The sequence below is a fragment of the Thalassophryne amazonica genome, chromosome 6 (assembly GCF_902500255.1).
Source record: "Thalassophryne amazonica chromosome 6, fThaAma1.1, whole genome shotgun sequence".
Taxonomy (NCBI): Eukaryota; Metazoa; Chordata; class Actinopteri; order Batrachoidiformes; family Batrachoididae; genus Thalassophryne; species Thalassophryne amazonica.
Window position 1 is genome coordinate 4,039,883 of NC_047108.1, and position 25,016 is coordinate 4,064,898.

At 45.1% G+C, this 25,016-nt stretch overlaps 1 protein-coding gene across 1 annotated transcript in view; it reads right to left on the minus strand.

The window, feature by feature from the left end:
- renbp (renin binding protein) overlaps positions 1–25,016 on the minus strand; it is a 128,426-nt gene that overhangs the window by 71,869 nt on the left and 31,541 nt on the right. The window contains exons 6-7 of the mRNA XM_034171672.1: positions 19,742–19,969; positions 2,793–2,874 (exon numbers count right to left, since the gene is read on the minus strand). Of these exons, the coding sequence (XP_034027563.1) occupies positions 2,793–2,874; positions 19,742–19,969 (310 nt within the window). The remainder of the gene's footprint in view (positions 1–2,792; positions 2,875–19,741; positions 19,970–25,016) is intronic.

Genomic DNA, 25,016 nt, shown 5'->3' on the forward strand with positions numbered 1-25,016 from the left:
CATTTTAACAAAATGTCCTGGTCACATTTTGATGGAGATTAATATATTATAATTTAATGTTATTTTTAGAATATGTTGTTGTGAAACAGTGGCTTTATTAAAGGAGAATTTTTTTTCAGCACTGTAAACACTGTACTTGGCCCCACAAATCTTAGAAACATGGTGTCTAACCAGATCCTTACTCTGGATGGCATTACCCTGACCTCTAGTAATACTGTGAGAAATCTTGGAGTAATTTTTGATCAGGATATGTCATTCAAAGTGCATATTAAACAAATATGTAGGACTGCTTTTTTGCATTTATGCAATATCTCTAAAATTAGAAAGGTCTTGTCTCAGAGTGATGCTGAAAAACTAATTCATGCATTTATTTCCTCTAGGCTGGACTATTGTAATTCATTATTATCAGGTTGTCCTAAAAGTTCCCTGAAAAGCCTTCAGTTAATTCAAAATGCTGCAGCTAGAGTACTAACGGGGACTAGAAGGAGAGAGCATATCTCACCTATATTGGCCTCTCGTCATTGGCTTCCTGTTAATTCTAGAATAGAATTTAAAATTCTTGTTCTTACTTATAAGGTTTTGAATAATCAGGTCCCATCTTATCTTAGGGACCTCGTAGTACCATATCACCCCAATAGAGCGCTTCGCTCTCAGACTGCAGGCTTACTTGTAGTTCCTAGGGTTTGTAAGAGTAGAATGGGAGGCAGAGCCTTCAGCTTTCAGGCTCCTCTCCTGTGGAACCAGCTCCCAATTCAGATCAGGGAGACAGACACCCTCTCTACTTTTAAGATTAGGCTTAAAACTTTCCTTTTTGCTAAAGCTTATAGTTAGGGCTGGATCAGGTGACCCTGAACCATCCCTTAGTTATGCTGCTATAGACTTAGACTGCTGGGGGGTTCCCATGATGCACTGTTTCTTTCTCTTTTTGCTCTGTATGCACCACTCTGCATTTAATCATTAGTGATCGATCTCTGCTCCCCTCCACAGCATGTCTTTTTCCTGGTTCTCTCCCTCAGCCCCAACCAGTCCCAGCAGAAGACTGCCCCTCCCTGAGCCTGGTTCTGCTGGAGGTTTCTTCCTGTTAAAAGGGAGTTTTTCCTTCCCACTGTCGCCAAGTGCTTGCTCACAGGGGGTCGTTTTGACCGTTGGGGTTTTTCCATAATTATTGTATGGCTTTGCCTTACAATATAAAGCGCCTTGGGGCAACTGTTTGTTGTGATTTGGTGCTATATAAATAAAATTGATTGATTGATTGATTAAATTCACTCAGAGGATAATTCAGAAAAGGGGAATAATTATTGCACACTTTCTGCAAATCCTATAAACTTTATGTCACTTCTCAAGTATCACTGTTTGTCTGCTATACAATATATTTAACTGAAATTGCTGATCCAAACAACCAATGATTTATAAAGGAAAATCATGGAAATCATCAGCGGTGCCCAGATTTTTACATACAACTGTATAACCACTAGGGATGGGTACTGGTAAGATTTTATCGATATCGACACCATTATCAATACCACTTGTGAATTTTCTGTGTGCTACAAGTAGGTTTTACAGGTTTTCTGTCAATAAAATTTTATTGAGTCTTAAAGTAAATAAATATGAAATTGGTCACTGGATCCTTAACCTTTGGACATAAATAAACTCTACATGGTGGATCCTTGATCGCTGGACATAGATAGAAAAAAAAATCGGTTTTTGTCAAAAGCATTTCCTTTCAGACATGAACGGCACGGATGTCTCTTCATACGTCTGAGCTGATCTCAGCCGGCTGCTGGAGTCTGCAGGTCTGCAGCCAAACAGTCCTTTGCTGCTGCTGCACGTCAGAGCAGGACGTCTCATTTTGTGAGGAAAAAAAAACATTTTGTTCGATTGCAGTTTATTGTTTGTATTACGTTTGGAAAGGAGGTGCCTTTTGATTTAAGCGGTGATTCGCTCTGAAGTTATTAATTCTGAGCTGACTATCTTTCTAACTTGACTCAGCGGCGCAGCGTTTGGAGCAACGGAACGGAGGACGATTCTTGTTTCTTTCTCACAACAAGAGAAGAATCCCAGTTAGTCACTTTAATCCACACAAGTGACTCACCAATGACATATTTTAATGGCTTTGAGAGGGATTAAGAAGTGGAGTTGCCGCTTCTGAAGAGGAGCGAAGCAAAGATCCAATGAAGCAGAGGATTGAAGCACTGCTTCATTGGTTCAAGGTTCAAAGCAAAACCGCGCTGCAGAAATGGTTGATTACAGAGCCGCTGCAGGGTCTGTAATCAACGTAGAGAAATGATAATTTTTCCAGACAAACACCCTCAAAAACAACGGCCGCTCTGAATGACTGATAAGGGAATCATTAAGCAAAAAGGTTATTAATGTCAGTGGATCGAATAATTTCTTAATGATACCCAAAAAGGACCAGTTCTCGATACCCAACCCTAATATACACACACACACATACAAATGTGTATTTACATGCAATTTACATTTTTCCTGTAGCCAGATATCACTGTAATGACCTTCATCTCAGGCGTTCTTCTCTGCTTTAAGACACTATTAGGCTTTTTAAAAGTCCTCCTCCCTACTCTTAATAGTTTGGCTACTTTGGAGCTCTCTTAAGGCCTAAGGTACTTTTGTGAACAACTTTCATCTTACCAAGGGAAAATTCTAAGAAATGTCTAAGTATTCGAGGAATTCTTAGAATAACATCACTAGAAGCTACTTTTAGCCTTAGGATGCTTCGTGGATATGAGCTCTGACTGTTAGCTGTCAGGAACATGTGAGGTTTATGAAGTCACCTGGGTTCTGCAGTCGACCCTGACATCCCGGCAGCTCTCCTCCTTCCACTGACACATTTTCCAAAACAGCTGTGCCGTCTCTCTGTAACAAGTAAACTCAGGTACATAAGCTGCAAGTGACAAACATCACCCTGATAAACTAAGTGTTAAAAAATGTTTTTAACTTGCAAAAATAGTGGTATTTAAGTATTTGTATATAAAGTATTTGTGATTCTAAGTCTATTTTTTTGCACGTGTGAGCAGACTGGTGCTTACTGATGTACTTTATTTCTAATTAAACCTCTCAAGTGATGAGTCTGCAGCTGTATTTCCAGAAAATGTTTGCCTCAGCATTTCTTGGCATTTCTGAGTTGGTGAGATCAGTCCAAGCGGAAACAGCACAACGGCAAACTGACAGAGTGAAACGGATGTTGCAACATCAGATCATGAAACTACTGACTGATCAGATCAAAGTGATGGCTCAGCATTCATTCAGATCAGTGGACGACGTGTGAGAAGACACTTGGAAAAAGTCAGAAATACGTTATTTTCAGGAGCTTCAGGACTTTCTACCAGCTTGCAGATATACACAAGTGCCGCAGGCGCCTCCCGGGTCAGTGCTCTGCACAGAGAGGAGACGGCTCCCTTCACCACAACTCTGAATTTTTTGAGAGTCTTTTAGAGTTTGGATCTAGACATGTGCTGATTCTGCTGTCCGTACTGGAGAACGGCTGTGTGTACATGTATGTAAAGCTCCACCACGACACTGTTTTTACAGGCTGCCTGAAAACACAGCTATATTACTTACACTCCAATTTTCACAGTTACTGCCTCAACATTAACACAGTTATCACGTTAAAACGCATCATCTTAACACAACATCATCACACTTATATAAACTTTGCAATTAATCCGCAGCAGCAGTTTGTCTACACTCCATTCAGAGTGACATAAACACTGTCGGAAACACTCGAAAAATTAATACTTTGTTTTCTGCAGTTTCCATAGCTGTTTGTTTTGATTGGTGTATGCTTACAGACTGTTCACAGAAGTGCACAAATTAATACAGGGATATCATCACATGACCTCTAATAGCCAAAATCTGAGTTCTGATTTCTGTGCAACATGTCTTTGAAATGTGTCTCAGTAACAAGTTAATATGTCACAGACGATCAAGAATAAAGGGGGCCAAGTGGCAGAACGGAAAGGTCAAATCTTTTTTTTTTTTTTTACATGTTTCCTCACAATAGGGTCCTGAGTCCATGTTCCAACTATGGTTTTGATACATCCCAGCACTCCTGAGATGCTATCTCACTTAATATTTAGTGGTTCAGCCACTGAAGTCAGGGTCAGGGTTAGGACACTTTGAAGACTCAACAGCCGTACACACAGGGCTATGAAGCTTGGTCTGAAGACCATCTGCAGAGGTGGAAAACACAGACTTCGGTCAGTAAAAGTCCTACCCCTTGTCCTACTTGTGCAACTAAAACAGAGGATTTCGCTCATTAACTCATTAACTGCCTGAAGAGATAAAGTAACTAGAATCAGAAGGTTGAGTGGGTGATGGGAACAAATTCATGGAAGGTGTCATGATTTGTCAGGAACCACCCTTATTGCCAGTGGGGTGGTCCATTCACCTCCAGATCTTTCTTTGGTTACGCCGGAGTATCATAATCTCACTGAAGTATTCAGTATAGACCATGTGCTCTCCTCACCGCCCCTATGATATCACCATAGAGTTCCTTCCGGGTGCTGAGATACCTTCCAGCCGCCTGTATAACCTCTCACACCTGGAACGAGAAGCTATGGAGACCTACATCTGGGACTCACTGGCCGCTGGGTTGATCCAGACCTCATAGTGCAATTTTTTACCTGATGCATCACCAGTTATACAGGGATAATGTATTAAAGAGAACATACAGCTGCAGTTTGCCAAAAGGCACATGGGAAACCTTAGTGTCTTGTTTTATATTCCTTCTCTACTTCACCCCTCCCTCATGTCAGTGGCATGACATGTTGCAGCACATGCTTGTTCAGTGCACTGAAAAGTAAAACTTTTGCAAGGAGTTTTTCTTGAAATTAATTATTACCTGAGGCCATCAAATATGGCCATCTGTTATTGCAAAGACCTTGCATCCAGCCATCTGTCTGTGCTCAGCAAAAGTGCAGTCTTATTACTGCCAGGTCCTTCAAATTCACAGGGAACATTCTTAAAATCGAGCAGTGAGCTGTCGGAACTGTCAGGGCTTAAATAAGGAGCAAACTAATCAAGGTGATGTGAAGCAGGTGTGTGGAAGTCTCTGGAAGGTGCAAAGACACTGGTGAGGAAAAAAAGGTTTTTTCCTCTGCAGACTGTGAAAGTGCAGAACACCAGAGATAAGCTGTGAATACATTTAGTCCAAAACACTTTCAGCAGTTGGAGGGACAATAAGGACACAGAAAAGCTGAGCTTCTTCAAACTTTGGAGGGCCGACGCACAGACTGTGTGATGACAATTGTTATTGCCCAACATCAGGAGCCTGACGTTCCATTTTGTACATGACCTTTACAATTAACAATAATGATCATGCTAATAACAACAACAACAAAATCTGTATATTTTTTTCCTGTTTGATTTTAGAGAATTTCTGTTGTGTGGGCCGCTGAAGAGGAGGTACTGCTGGCCCACCACCACCAGAGGGCGCCCTGTCTGGAGTGCGGGCTCCAGGCACTAGGGGGCGCTGCTGCCTTGCAGGAGCAGCCAGTGACAGCTGTCACCCATCACCTGCGACAGCTGTCACCAATCATCGGATCTGCAGGGGTATATCAGCAGGACGGCATCTCCACCTCATTGCCGAGATATCGCTCTACCAAAGAGGTAACGTTCTCAGCCGATTCTATTGTCTTCCTAACAGTAATACTTTGTTGCTTGTGTGCAGACAGTGAGTAGTACAGCTGGAGACTGTATTGGACGTTTTTGGATAAGTACTCACATTCTTACACTACAGTATTTTTCTGACGAGAGGTGGAGGTGGTGTTTCCACCCTACGTGTTGCTGGGTGCTGCCGCACCCACACCTGACTGTTTCTGTTCCTCGCCAGCAGTACCGGATCCGACGAGCGGAGGCAGTGGCCACCTGGGAGTTCGGGACTTGGCGGCTCCAGTATTCCCGGGATTCGGTGGCGGAGGAAATCGGGTGGTTCCGGTTCGACTTGGACAGACGTCTCCTATCTTCGAGCTTGCCCACACGACACCGTTGACATTTGGCTTATTTCGACATTGTAATCAGTTGTGTTTGTTGTGCGTGTTTCACAACAGTAAAGCTTTGTTATTTGACTTCCTCCAATGGCCGTTCATTTACGCCCCCTGTTGTGGGTCCGTGTTCCTACACTTTCCCAACAATTTCAATTAAAATCAGTGAAATACACAGACCTTGGACAAGTTCCAAGATGGCTAACCTTGATCTATTTTTAGAGGTTAAAAAGTCACATTCTGTTTCAATCTGTTCCGTTTTTGTTTTGAGTGACAGAGGTGATAGCCAATGAGACTAGAGTGGCACCGTGACCTCAGTGATAGGTCTGTCTAAAATCACGTCATTTGTGTGTTTATATAACATGTTTCTCATATATTATGTAAAAGCTAGCGAGAAATAAACACTTCTAAAATGAAAATGCTCTTTTTGGAACATAATACAGCTTGAGACTCCAGCGAGGGCGAATGCATCTCCTCCTCTCTCCCTTATCTCTGCTCCAACCTTCAAACTCCCTACATCACCAGACTGTGAATTCTTCAAACTATATTGGATTAACCATGGAACTGATCAGCTGGTCTCTGAATGCTATTGACACAATTTTTTCTACAAGAAGATCAGGGACCAGACCCTGCGTGCCCAGACGGAACCTACCCTCCAGGCTATGTTCTCAACGCCTGGGAGACATGGCGAGTCGCATGCTTTGTGCCATACTCTGTGGAGGACGTCGAGGACTTATTTATATTTGGTTTCATGGTAGGAGGGCTGGTACTTATTGGCTTATTTGCTGCCCTGACCTAACGGAAAATTGGCAAGAAGGCTGCCACCAGAACCACGACCCCTCACCTGTCCGTCATGATTAATGAGTTGAGTAAGGTGATGCATTCTCAGACTGCGCTAACCCTTGAACTTAGACACAAGTTGGATGACATCTCGGAACAGATGCGCACCTTGCAGAAGAAGATTTCAGAGACCGGGGAATATTCTTAATTTGGGATCTGGTTTGTTCATGTGAAACTGTAAAAGTGTTTTTCACTGCTCAACCACAAACACAGCAGGCTTATCAGCCTCTGAAGGACAAAATGCCCAATGCTTTCCTCCAGAAGAATGTCTATGGCCTTGGTGAACTTTCGGCTGCCCTTATCTTATCTTAACTCCCACACGGACAGAACTGACTCACACATGGACAGCGACTGGAAGCATGCTCCATTTCAAAACCCCCCCCCCACTCCCTACCACACACCCCATCCCAGCCCCTGCTCAGGCCACTCCCCCCCAAGCTGATGGCAGCGCAACTCACGTTTGCTGTGGCCTTCACCCACTTTGCCTCAATTCGGATGATGGACTGCTTCAAGTTTGTATTCTGAGGTAACTAGAGTGTAAGCATAATTTCGTTGTTGTTGCAATGACAATGACAATGACAATAAATCTCTAATTCTCATTCATTCATAATAGCACTTCTGAAGTGATTTACAACACATTTATCGGACATTAGTGTGGTGACGTCACAGGCTGGTAGCTAGCTGCAAACTCCATTTCATTTGTGTGTAAATATTAAACAAATAAATGTTTATGAGTTCAATGGTGTGAATATTTCATGAGATGAAAGATGGAATGGTTGAATGGTACGTGCCAGCTTTTACCGAATAAAGTACAGTGGTCCCTCCTTTATCGCGGGAGTTACATTCTAAAAATAGCCCGCAATAAGCGAAATCCACGAAGTAGTCAGCGTTATTTTTTACAATTATTATAGACGTTTTAAGACTGTAAAATCCCTCACTACACACTTTATACACTTTTCTCAAACAGGCATTAACATTTTCTCACTTTTCTCTCATGTGTAAACACTCTCAAAGTTCAAACCTTAGTAGAAAAATAAGACCAACCTGTTTTCAGGCCCAAACATTTTTTTGAGAAATAAAAATAGAATATTTTCCTACAAATAATTATGATGGCTTTTAGAACTAACGAATTTAATTTTAACGATCAACCTACGAGGTTGGACACATAAGAAATTATTACAACAAAAATTATGGAATCACCGGCCTCGGAGGATGTTCATTCAGTTGTTTAATTTTGTAGAAAAAAAGCAGATCACAGACATGACACAAAACTAAAGTCATTTCAAATGGCAACTTTCTGACTTTAAGAAACACTATAAGAAATCAGGAAAAAAAATTGTGGCAGTCAGTAACGGTTACTTTTTTAGACCAAGCAGAGGGAAAAAATATGGAATCACTCAATTCTGAGGAAAAAATTATGGAATCACCCTGTAAATTTTCATCCCCAAAACTAACACCTGCATCATATCAGATCTGCTCGTTAGTCTGCATCTAAAAAGGAGTGAACAACCTTGGAGAGCTGCAGCACCAAGTGGACTGACATGAATCATGGCTCCAACACGAGAGATGTCAATTAAAACAAAGGAGAGCATTATCAAACTCTTAAAAGAGAGTAAATCATCACGCAATGTTGCAAAAGATGTTGGTTGTTCACAGTCAGCTGTGTCTAAACTCTGGACCAAATACAAACAACATGGGAAGGTTGTTAAAGGCAAACATACTGGTAGACCAAGGAAGACAAAGCGTCAAGACAGAAAACTTAAAGCAATATGTCTCAAAAATCGAAAAATGTACAACAAAACAAATGAGGAACGAATGGGAGGAAACTGGAGTCAACGTCTGTGACCGAACTGTAAGAAACCGCCTAAAGGAAATGGGATTTACATACAGAAAAGCTAAACGAAAGGCATCATTAACACCTAAACAGAAAAAAACAAGGTTACAACAGGCTAAGGAAAAGCAATTGTGGACTGTGGATGACTGGATGAAAGTCATATTCAGTGAAGAATCTCGAATCTGCATTGGGCAAGGTGATGATGCTGGAACTTTTGTTTGGTGCCTTTCCAATGAGATTTATAAAGATGACTGCCTGAAGAGAACATGTAAATTTCCACAGTCATTGATGATATGGGGCTGCATGTCAGGTAAAGGCACTGGGGAGATGGCTGTCATTACATCATCAATAAATGCACAAGTTTATGTTGATATTTTGGACAATTGAAAGGATGTTTGGGGATGATGAAATCATTTTTCAAGATGATAATGCATCTTGCCATAGAGCAAAAACTGCAAAAACATTCCTTGCAAAAAGACACATAGGGTCAATGTCAATGAGCAGATCTGATTTGATGCAGGTGTTAATTTAGGGGATGAAAATTTACAGGGTGATTCCATAATTTTTTCCTCAGAATTGAGTGATTCCATATTTTTTTCCTCTGCTTGGTCTAAAAAAGTAACCGTTACTGACTGCCACAATTTTTTTTTCTTGATTTCTTATAGTGTTTCTTAAAGCCAGAAAGTTGCCATTTGAAATGACTTTAGTTTTGTGTCATGTCTGTGATCTGCTTTTTTTCTACAAAATTAAACAACTGAATGAACATCCTCTGAGGCCGGTGATTCCATAATTTTTGCCAGGGGTTGTAATAGTGACTGACCAGTATTTCACAGTTCCTCTGATCGCGCCTCTTCGTCATGGCGTCGCGCCGCTGTTGCACCTTTTTCCACTGAGTCACACCTCGGTGCAGGAGTCTTTTTCCGAGTGAAGAACACAGTTGTGGGTAGTTGTTGGCGCTCTTTTTTCTTCTGGGCGAGAAGATTCATATAAACAGACACACAGAACACAATGCGCAGACTCTCCCTTCGCGGAGCCGCGACCGGCCTGCTTGATGAGGACGCAGAACACAATGCTTACTACTCATCACTAATTGAAGAAAATAAGAACAACCCCAGGTTTCTTTTCAGCACTGTAGCCAGGCTGACAAAGAGTCAGAGCTCTATTGAGCCGAGTATTCCTTTAACTTTAACTAGTAATGACTTCATGACTTTCTTTGCTAATAAAATTTTAACTATTAGAGAAAAACCATCATAACCATCCCAAAGACGTATCGTTATCTTTGGCTGCTTTCAGTGATGCCGGTATTTGGTTAGACTCTTTCTCTCCGATTGTTCTGTCTGAGTTATTTTCATTAGTTACTTCATCCAAACCATCAACATGTTTATCAGACCCCATTCCTACCAGGCTGCTCAAGGAAGCCCTACCATTAATTAATGCTTCGATCTTAAATATGATCAATCTATCTTTATTAGTTGGCTATGTACCACAGGCTTTTAAGCTGGCAGTAATTAAACCATTACTTAAAAAGCCATCACTTGACCCAGCTATCTTAGCTAATTATAGGCCAATCTCCAACCTTCCTTTTCTCTCAAAAATTCTTGAAAGGGTAGTTGTAAAACAGCTAACTGATCATCTGCAGAGGAATGGTCTATTTGAAGAGTTTCAGTCAGGTTTTAGAATTCATCATAGTACAGAAACAGCATTAGTGAAGGTTACAAATGATCTTCTTATGGCCTCAGACAGTGGACTCATCTCTGTGCTTGTTCTGTTAGACCTCAGTGCTGCTTTTGATACTGTTGACCATAAAATTTTATTACAGAGATTAGAGCATGCCATAGGTATTAAAGGCACTGCGCTGCGGTGGTTTGAATCATATTTATCTAATAGAATACAATTTGTTCATGTAAATGGGGAATCTTCTTCACAGACTAAGGTTAATTATGGAGTTCCACAAGGTTCTGTGCTAGGACCAATTTTATTCACTTTATACATGTTTCCCTTAGGCAGTATTATTAGACGGCATTGCTTAAATTTTCATTGTTACGCAGATGATACCCAACTTTATCTATCCATGAAGCCAGAGGACACACACCAATTAGCTAAACTGCAGGATTGTCTTACAGACATAAAGACATGGATGACCTCTAATTTCCTGCTTTTAAACTCAGATAAAACTGAAGTTATTGTACTTGGCCCCACAAATCTTAGAAACATGGTGTCTAACCAGATCCTTACTCTGGATGGCATTACCCTGACCTCTAGTAATACTGTGAGAAATCTTGGAGTCATTTTTGATCAGGATATGTCATTCAATGTGTATATTAAACAAATATGTAGGACTGCTTTTTTGCATTTACGCAATATCTCTAAAATTAGAAAGGTCTTGTCTCAGAGTGATGCTGAAAAACTAATTCATGCATTTATTGTTGTGAAAGTGACGTGACACGGACCCACAACAGGGGGCGTTAATGAACGGACAATGGATAAGCCAAAAAGTAACAATTTAATGTTGTGAATCGCACAACAACGTACAGACAATAACAATATGGTGACTGTCAATCATACACCAGGTGACGTGTGGGCAGGCTCGACGATAGAAGACGCCTGGAGAGAGAAGAGCTGGATCCCCACACAGCTTCCACCACCAACGGAGCTGAAGAACACCGGAGCCGCCAAGCCCTGCGCCCCAGGTGGCCGCTGTCTTCAGCAGTCAGACCCGGTACTGCTGGCAGAGAACAAAGACAGTCCAGATGAGTGTGAGTTCGCACACTCAGTAATCCACAGTCTGTCTTAAGTAAAGGAGGGAAAACCTCCACCTCCAATCACACACACTCGTGCAGCTCCTGGTCAACCACTTATCTGAGTTGGGGTGTGAGGCGAAGCCGTCGCTGTCACACCAAACGCCAATCCTCCAGATAAGGAAACACTCCAGGAAAACGGCTGCAAATAGAAGTTCAGGTTAAACACACACAGTGTCAAGCAGCAGAGAAATTACGTGAATGGTAGTTGATTTCTCGGCGAGGAGGTGGAGTTGCAGTCCGGTCTTTGTAGTGGTGATGATGGGTGACAGCTTGTGTTGATTGTTGACAGCTGTCACCTCCAGCAAAGCCGACGCCCTCTTGTGCTTGAAGCCCGCACTTCAAGCAAGGCGCCATCTTGTGGTGGTGGGCCAGCAGTACCTCCTCTTCAGCGGCCCACACAACAGGACCCCCCCCTCAACGGGCGCCTCCTGGCGCCCGACCAGGCTTGTCCGGGTGCCGCCGGTAGAAGTCGGCCAGGAGGGCCGGGTCCAGGATGAAGCTCCTCTTCACCCAGGAGCGTTCTTCGGGTCCATACCCCTCCCAGTCCACCAAATACTGGAACCCCTGGCCCTTCCAACGGACGTCCAGGAGCCGGCGCACGGTCCAAGCCGGCTCCCCGTCGATGATCCGGGCAGGAGGCGGCGCCGGTCCGGGGGTACAGAGGGGTGACACGTGGTGAGGTTTGATGTGGGACACATGGAAAACCGGGTGGATCCGCAGTGAAGCTGGCAGCTTCAGCTTCACTGCGGCTGGACTGAGGACCTTGAGGATGGGGAAAGGTCCGATGTATCTGTCCTTCAACTTTTGGGATTCCACTTGCAGGGGAATGTCCTTTGTGGAAAGCCAAACCTCCTGCCCAGGCTGGTACACAGGGGCCGGGGCACGCCGGCGGTCTGCATGGTTCTTGGCCCTCGTCCGGGCTTTGAGCAGGGCAGAGCGGGCGGTACGCCACACCCGACGGCACCTTCTCAGATGGGCCTGGACCGAGGGCACCCCGAACTCTCCCTCCACTAGCGGGAACAATGGGGGCTGGTACCCCAAACACACTTCAAATGGGGAGAGGCCGGTGGCAGACGAGACTTGGCTGTTATGAGCGTACTCGATCCAGGCCAGATGGTCACTCCAGGCCGTCGGGTGCGCGGAGGTCACGCAACGGAGGGCCTGCTCCAGTTCCTGGTTTGTCCGCTCTGCCTGCCCGTTCGTCTGGGGGTGGTACCCAGACAAGAGACTGACGGTGGCCCCCAGTTCCCTACAGAAACTCCGCCAGACCTGGGAGGAGAACTGAGGACCACAATCCGAGACAATGTCTGATGGAATCCCATGCAGACCCACGAAGTGGTGGACCAGGAGGTCTGCAGTCTCCTGGGCTGACGGGAGCTTCGGGAGGGCCACGAAGTGGGCCGCCTTGGAGAACCGGTCCACTATCATTAGGATGGTGGTGTTTCCCTGGGACAGTGGGAGGCCCGTGACAAAGTCCAGGCCGATATGAGACCAGGGGCGACGAGGCACTGGCAGAGGCTGGAGGAGGCCTTGGGCCTTGTGATGGTCAGCTTTGCCCCTGGCGCAGGTGGTGCAGGCCTGGACATACTCCCGGACGTCGGCTTCTATAGACGCCCACCAGAAGCGCTGCCGGACCACTGCCACAGTTCTTCGCACCCCTGGGTGACAGGAGAGCTTGGAACCGTGACAGAAGTCAAGGACCGCAGCCCTGGCCTCTGGTGGGACGTACAGTTTGTTCTTCGGACCGGTCCCCGGGTCCGGGCTCTGTGTCAGGGCCTCCCGGACGGTCTTCTCCACGTCCCAGGTAAGGGCGGCCACGACAGTGGACTCGGGGATGATGGTTTCAGGGGGGTCTGACAGCTCGGTCTTGACCTCCTCTTCGTGCACCCGGGACAGGGCATCAGATCGTTGGTTCTTTGTCCCGGGGCGGTAGGTGATCCGGAAGTCAAAACGCCCGAAGAACAGCGACCAGCGGGCTTGCCTGGGGTTCAGACGCTTCACGGTCCGGATGTACTCCAGGTTCCGATGGTCCGTGAAAACTGTAAATGGTACCGATGCTCCCTCCAACAGGTGTCTCCACTCTTCAAGAGCCTCCTTCACCGCAAGAAGTTCCCGATTGCCGACGTCATAGTTCCGTTCAGCTGGGGTCAACCTGCGGGAAAAGTAGGCACATGGATGGAGAACCTTGTCGGACTCCCCGCTCTGGGATAGCACTGCTCCTATCCCTGAGTCAGAGGCATCCACTTCAACAACAAACTGGCGCTTGGGGTCGGGCTGCACCAGAAGCGGTGCAGTCGAGAACCGGCGTTTCAACTCCATAAACGCAGCTTCGCACCGATCCGACCAGGTGAAGGGGACTTTTGTGGAGGTCAGGGCTGTCAGGGGGCTAACTACCTGACTGTAGCCCTTGATGAACCTCCGGTAGAAATTGGCAAAACCTAGGAACTGTTGTAGTTTCCTACGGTTCGTTGGTTGGGGCCAATCTCTCACCGCCGCAACCTTGGCCGGATCAGGGGCGACGGAGTTGGAGGAGATTATGAACCCCAAGAAGGACAAAGAAGTGCGGTGGAACTCACACTTCTCGCCCTTCACAAACAGCCGGTTCTCCAACAACCGCTGTAGGACCTAACGTACATGCTTAACATGGGTCTCAGGATCCGGAGAAAAGATGAGTATATCGTCTAGATATACGAAGACAAACCGATGCAGGAAGTCCCGCAAGACGTCATTAACCAATGCTTGGAACGTCGCGGGCGCATTGGTGAGGCCGAACGGCATGACCAGGTACTCAAAGTGACCTAACGGGGTGTTAAATGCCGTCTTCCACTCGTTTCCCTCCCGGATCCGAACCAGGTGATAAGCATTCCTAAGATCCAATTTTGTAAAAATTTGGGCTCCATGCAGGGGCGTGAACACTGAATGCAACAGAGGTAACGGGTATCGGTTGCGAACCGTGATCTCGTTCAGCCCTCTGTAATCAATGCATGGACGGAGTCCGCCGTCCTTCTTGCCCACAAAAAAGAAACCAGCACCCATCGGGGAGGTGGAGTTCCGGATCAACCCGGCAGCTAACGAGTCCCGGATGTAGGTCTCCATTGATTCGCGTTCCGGACGTGAGAGGTTGTACAGCCTGCTGGACGGGTACTCAGCGCCCGGTATCAAATCAATGGCACAATCGTACGGACGGTGCGGGGGCAGCGTGAGTGCCAGATCCTTGCTGAAGACGTCAGCAAGGTCGTCGTACCCGGCTGGCACCGACGCCAGATTGGGGGGGACTAAAACCTCCTCCTTAGCTGTCACACCGGGTGGAACCGAGGATCCTAAACACTCCCGGTGGCAGGTTTCGCTCCACTGAACCACAACCCCAGACGGCCAATCAATCCGGGGATTGTGTTTTAACACCCATGGAAAACCCAAAATCACTCGGGAGGTAGAAGGTGTTACATGAAACACAATCTCCTCCCTGTGATTCCCAGACACCACCAATGTCACTGGCTGAGTCTGGCGTGTGATTAGTGGAAGAAGGGTGCCATCTAGTGCCCGCACCGACAATGGTGACGGTAAGGCCACTAGAGGGAGCCCAACCTCCTTTGCCCATCTGCTATCCAGCATATTTCCCTCCGACCCCGTGTCCACCAGTGCTGGGGCGTGAAGGGTTAAATCCTCACTCAGGATCGTGACTGGGATTCGTGCAGATTTACGGGGTCTCCCCGCGTGGGTATTGTGACCCACCCTTAGCCCAGTCTCTAAGGACGCGTGCTGCTGTTTTGATTGTTTGGGGCATTCTCTCTGTGTGTGCTCAGTAGAGCTGCAGAGAAAACACTCTCCACGGATCAGCCTCCTTTGTCTCTGATCTGATCGTTTTTTTTGGCCCTGCTCGTTTCCATAGCAACGTCAGCAGGGGGAGCTGTTGTCACGTGGAGAGCCCTGGCAGTGGAGCGTGGGGAAGTCGGCTCCCTTTCAGACCCGGGAGGAAGAGGGACGGCTTGTGCCTGACCACGCCCTTCGTCTCGCTCCCGTCTGTGTTCTGTTAATCAGTTGTCTAACCGTATAACCAGGTCGATAAGCCCGTCTAAATCCCGCGGCTCGTCCTTCGCCACCAGGTGCTCCTTAAGAACCAGAGACAGTCCGTTTACAAAGGCGGCGCGGAGCGCAACAGCATTCCAGCCGGCTCGCGCTGCCGCGATGCGGAAGTCGACTGCATACTTAGCTGCGCTCCGACGCCCCTGCCGTATCGACAGCAGCACGCTTGAAGCGGTCTCGCCTCTATGAGGGTGATCGAACACCTGTCTGAACTCCCTCACAAACTCAGTATAAACCGTTAGGAGCCGTGAATTCTGCTCCCAAAGCGCCGTAGCCCAGGCGCGTGCCTCTCCTCGATGCAAATTTATAACGTAAGCCACCCGGCTGGCGTCTGCCACGTACATGACGGGACGCTGTGAAAAGACGAGCGAGCACTGCATCAAGAAGTCCGCGCACGTCTCCACACAGCCTCCGTACGGCTCCGGAGGGCTTATGTATGCTTCAGGGGAAGGTGGGGGGGGGGTCGTTGAACGACCAGCGGAATGTCTGTTTCTGGCACACGATCAGCAGGAGGAGGTGCTGCAGCAGCGCCCTGAGCACGCGCTTCCACCTGGGCGGTGAGAGCCTCTATCCTGCGATTGAGAACACTGCTCTGCTCGGTAACTAAGTCCAACCGAGCAGCGAAGGCGGTTAAGATGTGCTGCAGCTCACCCAACACGCCTCCTGCCTGTGCACCTCGCTCTCCCATTGGCTGTTCAAGCGATGGTTGACGCCCCTTGGGATCCATGACGCTGGCCGAGAAATCCTGTTGTGAAAGTGACGTGACACAGACCCACAACAGGGGGCATTAATGAACGGACAATGGATAAGCCAAAAAGTAACAATTTAATGTTGTGAATCGCACAACAACGTACAGACAATAACAATATGGTGACTGTCAATCATACACCAGGTGACGTGTGGGCAGGCTCGACGATAGAAGACGCCTGGAGAGAGAAGAGCTGGATCCCCACACAGCTTCCACCACCAACGGAGCTGAAGAACACCGGAGCCGCCAAGCCCTGCGTCCCAGGTGGCCGCTGTCTTCAGCAGTCAGACCCGGTACTGCTGGCAGAGAACAAAGACAGTCCAGATGAGTGTGAGTTCGCACACTCAGTAATCCACAGTCTGTCTTAAGTAAAGGACGGAAAACCTCCACCTCCAATCACACACACTCGGGCAGCTCCTGGTCAACCACTTATCTGAGTTGGGGTGTGAGGCGAAGCCGTCGCTGTCACACCAAACGCCAATCCTCCAGATAAGGAAACACTCCAGGAAAACGGCTGCAAATAGAAGTTCAGGTTAAACACACACAGTGTCAGGCAGCAGAGAAATTACCTGAATGGTAGTTGATTTCTCAGCGAGGAGGTGGAGTTGCAGTCCGGTCTTTGTAGTGGTGATGATGGGTGACAGCCTGTGTTGATTGTTGACAGCTGTCACCTCCAGCAAAGCCGACGCCCTCTCGTGCTTGAAGCCCGCACTTCAAGCAGGGCGCCATCTTGTGGTGGTGGGCCAGCAGTACCTCCTCTTCAGCGGCCCACACAACATTTATTTCCTCTAGGCTGGACTATTGTAATTCATTATTATCAGGTTGTCCTAAAAGTTCCCTGAAAAGCCTTCGGTTAATTCAAAATGCTGCAGCTAGAGTACTAACGGGGACTAGAAGGAGAGAGCATATCTCACCCATATTGGCCTCTCTTCATTGGCTTCCTGTTAATTCTAGAATAGAATTTAAAATTCTTCTTCTTACTTATAAGGTTTTGAATAATCAGGTCCCATCTTATCTTAGGGACCTCATAGTACCATATCACCCCAATAGAGCGCTTCGCTCTCAGACTGCAGGCTTACTTGTAGTTCCTAGGGTTTGTAAGAGTAGAATGGGAGGCAGAGCCTTCAGCTTTCAGGCTCCTCTCCTGTGGAACCAGCTCCCAATTCAGATCAGGGAGACAGACACCCTCTCTACTTTTAAGATTAGGCTTAAAACTTTCCTTTTTGCTAAAGCTTATAGTTAGGGCTGGATCAGGTGACCCTGAACCATCCCTTAGTTATGCTGCTATAGACTTAGACTGCTGGGGGGTTCCCATGATGCACTGAGTGTTTCTTTCTCTTTTTGCTCTGTATGCATCACTCTGCATTTAATCATTAGTGATTGATCTCTGCTCCCCTCCACAGCATGTCTTTTTCCTGGTTCTCTCCCTCAGCCCCAACCAGTCCAGCAGAAGACTGCCCCTCCCTGAGCCTGGTTCTGCTGGAGGTTTCTTCCTGTTAAAAGGGAGTTTTTCCTTCCCACTGTCGCCAAGTGCTTGCTCACAGGGGGTCGTTTTGACCGTTGGGGTTTTTACGTAATTATTGTATGGCCTTGCCTTACAATATAAAGCGCCTTGGGACAACTGTTTGTTGTGATTTGGCGCTATATAAATAAAATTGATTGATTGATTGAATGCACTGTAAAAAAAAAAAAAAAGCATGCAAAATTGGACTAAAAAAATCCACGAAACTGCGAGGCCTCGAAAGTTGAACCGCGTTATAGCGAGTGACCACTGTATTCGTTTCATTGAAAGATTCCATTGATTCATTATGTTTTATATAATGTTGAAAACAGAGCCTTGTCATTTGATATTATATTAATTTATAAACAACAGAAAAGGGACTTACATTTTGCTGTGGTGCTTTGACATCAACAGTCCAACATGAACGTTAAATAGGAGTCCAAATTTGTTCTCAGTCAACATGGAAAAACAGATGTAGTCCGTGATACTTGAGAAAAAAAAGACTGTGTACTCAGTCCAGCAAAAAATCGCATCAGAAATTTGTACAGGTTTTCAACCTAACAGCTCCTCATGCCTCAAGATGGCTTATGGCGTAGTGGATGGGGTTGTTTTGTGTGTTATAAAGAATTAGCACCGTCAATTAGCTAGTTCAAATCGTTATCTGAAAGCAAAATAAACTCCACCATGTTTAGTTAAACACCGCCCCCACTAGTGTGTGTGTGGGTGGGGTTCAAAGCGTATGGAACCAAATTTGAACACTAAATGCAATGCAACACAAATGGGACAAATAATCCATGTCACATGACATACAAAGCACCAATCAAATGACGAGGATCCACTCAGCCGTTATATAAAACATCTTTATCACATATTATGTAAAAGCTAGCGAGAAATAAACACTTCTAAAACTGAAAGCCATAAAAGCCATCATCTTGGCTTTTATATTTTTAATTAATTTATATCAAGTTGTAGAAATTTGCTTTCAGTTTGAGTCTAAGGAACATAATTTAAAAAAATGTTATATTGAGAAGCCTGGTTTACTTTTTGTATTTGAAATGCCATAAATGCGTGCCGTAAATGCGTGAAATACCAAGGGACTGAATACTTTTGAAAGTCACTGTACATAACAAATACATAACTAAAATAAAACAATGATTAAATACATAAATAAATAACACAAACATAAATAACGTAAGGGTAAAAATAAAATAAAGTGAAATACAAAATCACAGAAAAAAGGGACAGGGGTGAAACAGGGGGAGAGGAGCACAGCGCTCCTCCTGACACACTCACCCACTTCCTTCCACCCAGACGTCGGGTGGCACGTACAACATTGGAGGTGCAGTCTGCATTTTCCTGCTGCATTCTGTTGACCTTGTGTGTTCTTTTTTCTCTTTATTTTTTTATTTGTCCTGTTTGGTACTGTGCAGACTGGAGCTGCTGTTTGCTGCTCCGGACAAGGGGCCGTGTCTGCTGACTGTTCGTGAGCGACTCACTCTCAGCTGACATTTAAACTTATGTGGTGGACATGACATTAGCATAGCCGGCTGGACTGATCACAAACATCACACCCAGCCTGGCTACACGTATGCTGAGACGTGGCTGGGGGCGATCTAAAGGTGATCTTGTTTGTTTTAATTTTCACCATGTCATGAGATTCTGCCCACATCATCTGCAAATAGCACAGATGGAAGTCCGAGCTCACCAAACTGGAACCCTCTAATCCCTGACTGTGCCTTGAAATCCTGTCCATGTTTTAGGATTAGGAACTATTCCCAGTTTCTCCAAAGTACTGAATGGCTGTGTGCACGCTCATTACATAGCAGTTAAGCATTATGTACCATCACATGCCTTGTAGTTTTGAGATGCAGAGTTACTCTGTGTTAGATAGTATTCACAGAAGAATTTTACTTTTGTTGTGTGTTTCAGTACCTGGACATGTTGGAGAATCTGTTGCACACACCAGGTGCTCAGCTCCTTGTACCTCTGAACCACATCCTGATCGCGGTCTTCAGTTAACTGTTGTACCAGACACAGCAGCATCATGGGAACAGCCATGCTGTTGGTGGGAGTTTCTCCAGGGAGCTGAGGCCTACCCAGGCCAGAGGAGTTCACCTGAACCCAGTATATCAACCGCTCCATCATCTGCACAGCCTCGGCCTGAGATAAAAGAACATGGAGGACAAATCAGGGCTACCATAAGACAATGTGGAAAAAATGCCAAGCTTACCAGGAGCCATGTGGGCAACTCAAGCTTAAAATTCCCCTCTAGTGTTTATCAAAGTTCCACTCCTCCATGAAGGGGGGGGGGGGGGGGGGTCTGAACTGGGGCCTCTCTTCAAGAGACGTCTCTTCCGCAGTTGAGGAGCAGGTCTCTAGCCATGGTGGGCAGAAAATTTCCACCCGGCTCTCGGATTCAAATTGGCTGTGCTGCCCGGCACAGATGAACTGAATGATCTGAAATGTTGCTGAAAATGTACCAATTTGACTGTATTTCAAGCTTATAGAGTTGTAGTTTTGCTTTGTTTTGCAATTTTAAATAAACAATTAAAGGAATAAGAAATATATTTCTCATTTTCTTCATATCAAATCAGCCGCAAACAGAGATAACCAGTCAGCAGCTTCACTGTTCTGTGTGGCTGTGAAACAATGTGAAATGGGAGCTCAAAGCGCAGCAGATCACAGCTGAACATAGCGTCTCTATCCGAAGAAAGGGGAAAAAAAACTCCATCAAAATCCTTCAGTATTAATCCATAATTCCTTGTGTTTGCATAAATGATGATACATTCAGAAATTTATGGTTTATTTTACAGTTGAAAGGCTTCGTGCTTCCACAACGCTCCAAGTTAGCTTGAAGCAGGAAAACAGTGAGATGATGTGAGGGAGGGAGAGAGGTAAAAGAGGAGGAGTGGGGCTTCACTCATTTTCACATGAAAAGTAGTTTTCATTGGAACTGTTCAGAAACTGTTTACAAACAATCCCATGATTTTTTTGCGTGAACAGCGGACTTTGGCGCTACACTCGCGTAACGATCATAAACAACCACTTTCACCACACAGTAGGCCTGGGGGATATATCAATAATATCGATTAATTTGAATTATTTGTCGCGGATGATTTAGAAAATCAAAAATTCAAGTTTTTTTTTTCCCCTCTTGCAGCGGCGCACCTTTTTGTCCCCAGGACGTTCCGTAGCTCCCCCCTCTCCATCCCGTTTCCTTCACACAATAACAAAGATGGCTAACCGCTAATGGAGAGCGAGTTTCGTCAGTGGTTTGAGATTGCTGTAACAGACGTGGAACAAGTGACTGGACGCTGCAAAGTTTGTCTAAAGCCATTGTTCTCCCCAGACAATGGAACAACGGTGTAGTGCCGTTGTATTTTTGTTTAATCCAGCCAGTCTGTTTGTGCTAATCGGACTGCTGTCTGCTCGTCGGCAGCAAGCAGAGCAGAGTCACAGCGCTGCAGCTCAGAGTCTCTCAGTGGAAGAACAAAAACTCCGTCCAAGTCTTTCAACAAAACAGCTCCTTCTGTCTATGTAGCTAGTGACATATTAAGGCTTTATTTTACAAATGAAAGCTTTCATGTTTCCAAAGTTTGCTCAAATAAGCCGCAAAGATGGTGTTAGAGTGAAGAGTCTCGTTCCCTCACGACGAGAGAGAGAGAGAGAGAGAGAGAGAGAGAGAGAGAGAGAGACAGAGGAGGAGGAAAAAATGTGAACAGACGCTCCACACTGTAAAAAAAAAAAAGCAAAGCAATTTTAATCAACGATCTTCTTCACCAGATCAAATTACTTGTATGCGAGAACTTACTTGCAATAAATTTGATTCTGTTTTCACAATCAAATCAGTCCAGGTTTAGCTCTTGTACAAACAAGACAATTAGGGGTTATATTGTTTTTAAAAAGTATGCAATCCCACTCAGAAGTGTTAAAAAGAACATGACAGTAAAACTCATGACATGTCAACATGACAGTAAAACTCTGCCTGTCTGACTGGATTAAAGGTACAGTGTGTCATTTTTAAAGAAGAGGAGAGCAAATGATATGTCCATCAAATATTAATGTGTTTTTAAACTTTTCAATGTTATTTATTTTATTAACTTAGACAGAAACATGCAAAAAGAACTTTGATATTACAACATAAGTGTCATTTTTTTGCTCTATTATTCTTGCTTTCAATGCATGTAAAACCAGTGAAAATGACTCACAACGCGCCACCTCGGGTGATAATTGCCAACAGCACCACTATACTAAAAATTTCTGGGGCGAACCGTGAAAGCCCATCGCAACAAAACGCAGCCGCACAACAAACTTATTCCAGTATCTAAAATAGAGGCATCCAGCTGCATGGGAGAAATGCTACACTTTACGAGGGGAACAAGAGCGCAAACTCCCGCTAAGAACCAGCTTACTCTGGTGGAATAATTTACCCAAGTGTATTTTTTAAATCAAAAGAACAGTTGGAGCTTCAATTCCAGGAGGTAAGTAGGGGTTAGTTTTTAATAAAATAAAAGCAAAACTTGTTCTGAGTTATCTCTGTCATTTGTATTAAATGTTTTCTTTTAAAAAGTAGGGGAAAATAAAAAATCGGAAAAAATCAAAAACAGAATTTTTTCTGAAAAAAACTCGGAGATTTTATTTTTAGGCCAAATCGCCAAGGCCTACCACACAGCCTCATTGAAACAGGAAAGCGTGAAAAACTGATTCAGAAAGTTTTTCATCCAGGATTCATCTTTAAAAGAGCAGGTTTGACAATCAAATCAGTTCAGGTTCAGCTCTTGTTCAAACAAGACAACTACGTAAACAGACAAAACAAACACCTTTAAAAAAGTAACGCAATCCCACCACAGAGGTCAATTCAAGAACTAGAGTCAGCAGTCACACTGAGCCATGTCCCGGCAAGGAGGCGTGGTCGCAATTTAATTCCCGTCAACTCATTGGGAAGCACGCATAGATGCTCAATTAGTGTCATCAAGAAACAGGTGGAATATGCCGTAAAGCTGTGCATGTTGGCAATATCCTCACATCCCTAGTTACAACATCCCATCAGAACTGTCACAAGTGTCTTTGTGGTAATCTTGGGCCCAATTGTGAAGGGGTAAAGGCTAAATGCAGCGATTAATAAATTACCACAAAAAACGCAAATATCTGATTATACAGTAATCAAATATTTGATTATACACTCACCAGCCACTTTATTACATGTTCAATTGATTGTTAATACAAATAGCTAATCAGCCAATCACATGGCAGCAACTCAATGGATTTAGGCATCTCAACATGGTGAAGTTCAAACTGAGCATCAGAATGGGGAAGAAAGTGGATTTAAGTAACTCCGAACATGGCATGTTGTTGGTGCCAAGGCCTGCTGAACCTGTTGATCTACTCAGATTTTCACACACAACCATCACCGTCTGAATCTTACGAATGGTTTCAAACACGGAGGTGTTTTTTGTCCCGCCGCGCCATGAGCGGCTGCGTGCCGACGCACGAATCCGTCCGCATGTCTTTCATTACAAAATCTCCTTTAACAGTGGAATGTTCGGATAAACTGCTGATCCCAACCTCTTCTGAAACTTATCTGCTCTCTCATGACGTCCTGCATCAACAGAGCCTTAAATTTGGAAGTTTTCTGCTCGTTCCAGCTTGTCGACGGCGGCTTGGGGCCTGGCGCGCCGTGGGACATTTTTAATCCAGTTTTAATGGTCCTTAATCCGTGTGATACCAAAAGAATCTTCACCGAAAACCATCTGAATTTCTCGAATGGTGTCCACTTGGATGTGCCTCACAGTTTCTGAAAAAATTTTGATCAAGCAAAGCAGCGGTCTCTGAGCCATTCCTAAACAATGAAAAAAAAGACGAGAGGGCTGGACCACTCCTCACTCAAAGCCTGCCCACAGGCGAATGACGCAACCGACAGGCGTGAAAAAACTCACGCATGCGCATGAAGGTTCAAGCTTGTCTGATGCAATCGCACATGATTCAAATCAATATAGTTTTTGAAAAAAATAAAAAGGTCGGATAGTTTTCTAACAGACCTCGTATATGTACATATATCATCCTACATTTCTGTCATCAGAACATTTGATGACACCGAGAACCTATGGGGCCAGTCAAGTACAGTAGTACCATGGTCAGCAAACCAGTTACTAGTAGTTTTGGCACTGCAGACAGGTGCCAAGGCCTGTTGGAAAAGGAAATCAGCACCTCCATATAAAGCTTATCAGCAGGTGGAAGCATGAAGTGTTGTAAAATCTCTTGGTCAATAGATTTTCCTGTGATTTTTATTTTCTGGCGGGGGTTGGCCTCCACCAGGGCTGCGCCTTGTCACCAATCCTGTTTGTGAAATTCATGGACAGGATATAGATGCGTAGTCGGGGAGGAGGGTTTCCAGTTTGGTGGGCTCAGGGTCTCATCACTACCTTTTGCAGATGATGTGGTCCTCTTGGCTTCACTGGCCTGTGACCTCCAACACTCACTGTATCGATTTGCAGCCGAGTATGAAGCGGCCGGGATGAGGATCAGCACCTCTAAATCTGAAGTCATGGTTCTCAGCAGGAAACTGATGGATTGCCTACTCCGGGTAGGGAATGCAGTCTTGCCCCAAGTAAAGGAGTTCAAGTTCCTCTGGGTCTTGTTCTTTGCGCTACCGCACTGTTGTGACAAAGATGGAGCTGAGCCAAAAGGCGAAGTTCTCGATCTACTGGTCAATCTTCGTTCCTACTTTCACCTATGGTCATGAGGGTTGGGTCATGACCGAAAGAACTAGATTGCGGCTACAAGCACCCCAAATGGGCGTCTTTAGGAGGGTGGCTGGTGTCTCCCTTAGAGATAGGGTGAGAAGCTCGGTCATCCGTGGGGAGCTTGGAGTAGAGTCGCTGCTCCTTTGCGTTGAAAGGAGCCAGCGGAATTGGTTGGGGCATCTGTAAGGATGCCCCCTGGTTGAAGATGAGTGAGTGAGTGACTGACTGACATATTCTGTAATTATGTATTTAACTAACCACTGTTTACTGTTTCCGTACTCTGGCAAAATAATTTCCTTCTGGAAAATTAAAGTTGATGTTTATCTTTATGTCTTTTCTTACCACACTTTCCCTTGTTTTTGTTTTTAGCTGTAGGCCATAATTATCTTTCTTTTATTTTAATTAATTAAAATAATAAATGATTGAAGTTCATGCTTAATGACTAAATACACTTTTGACTTTCT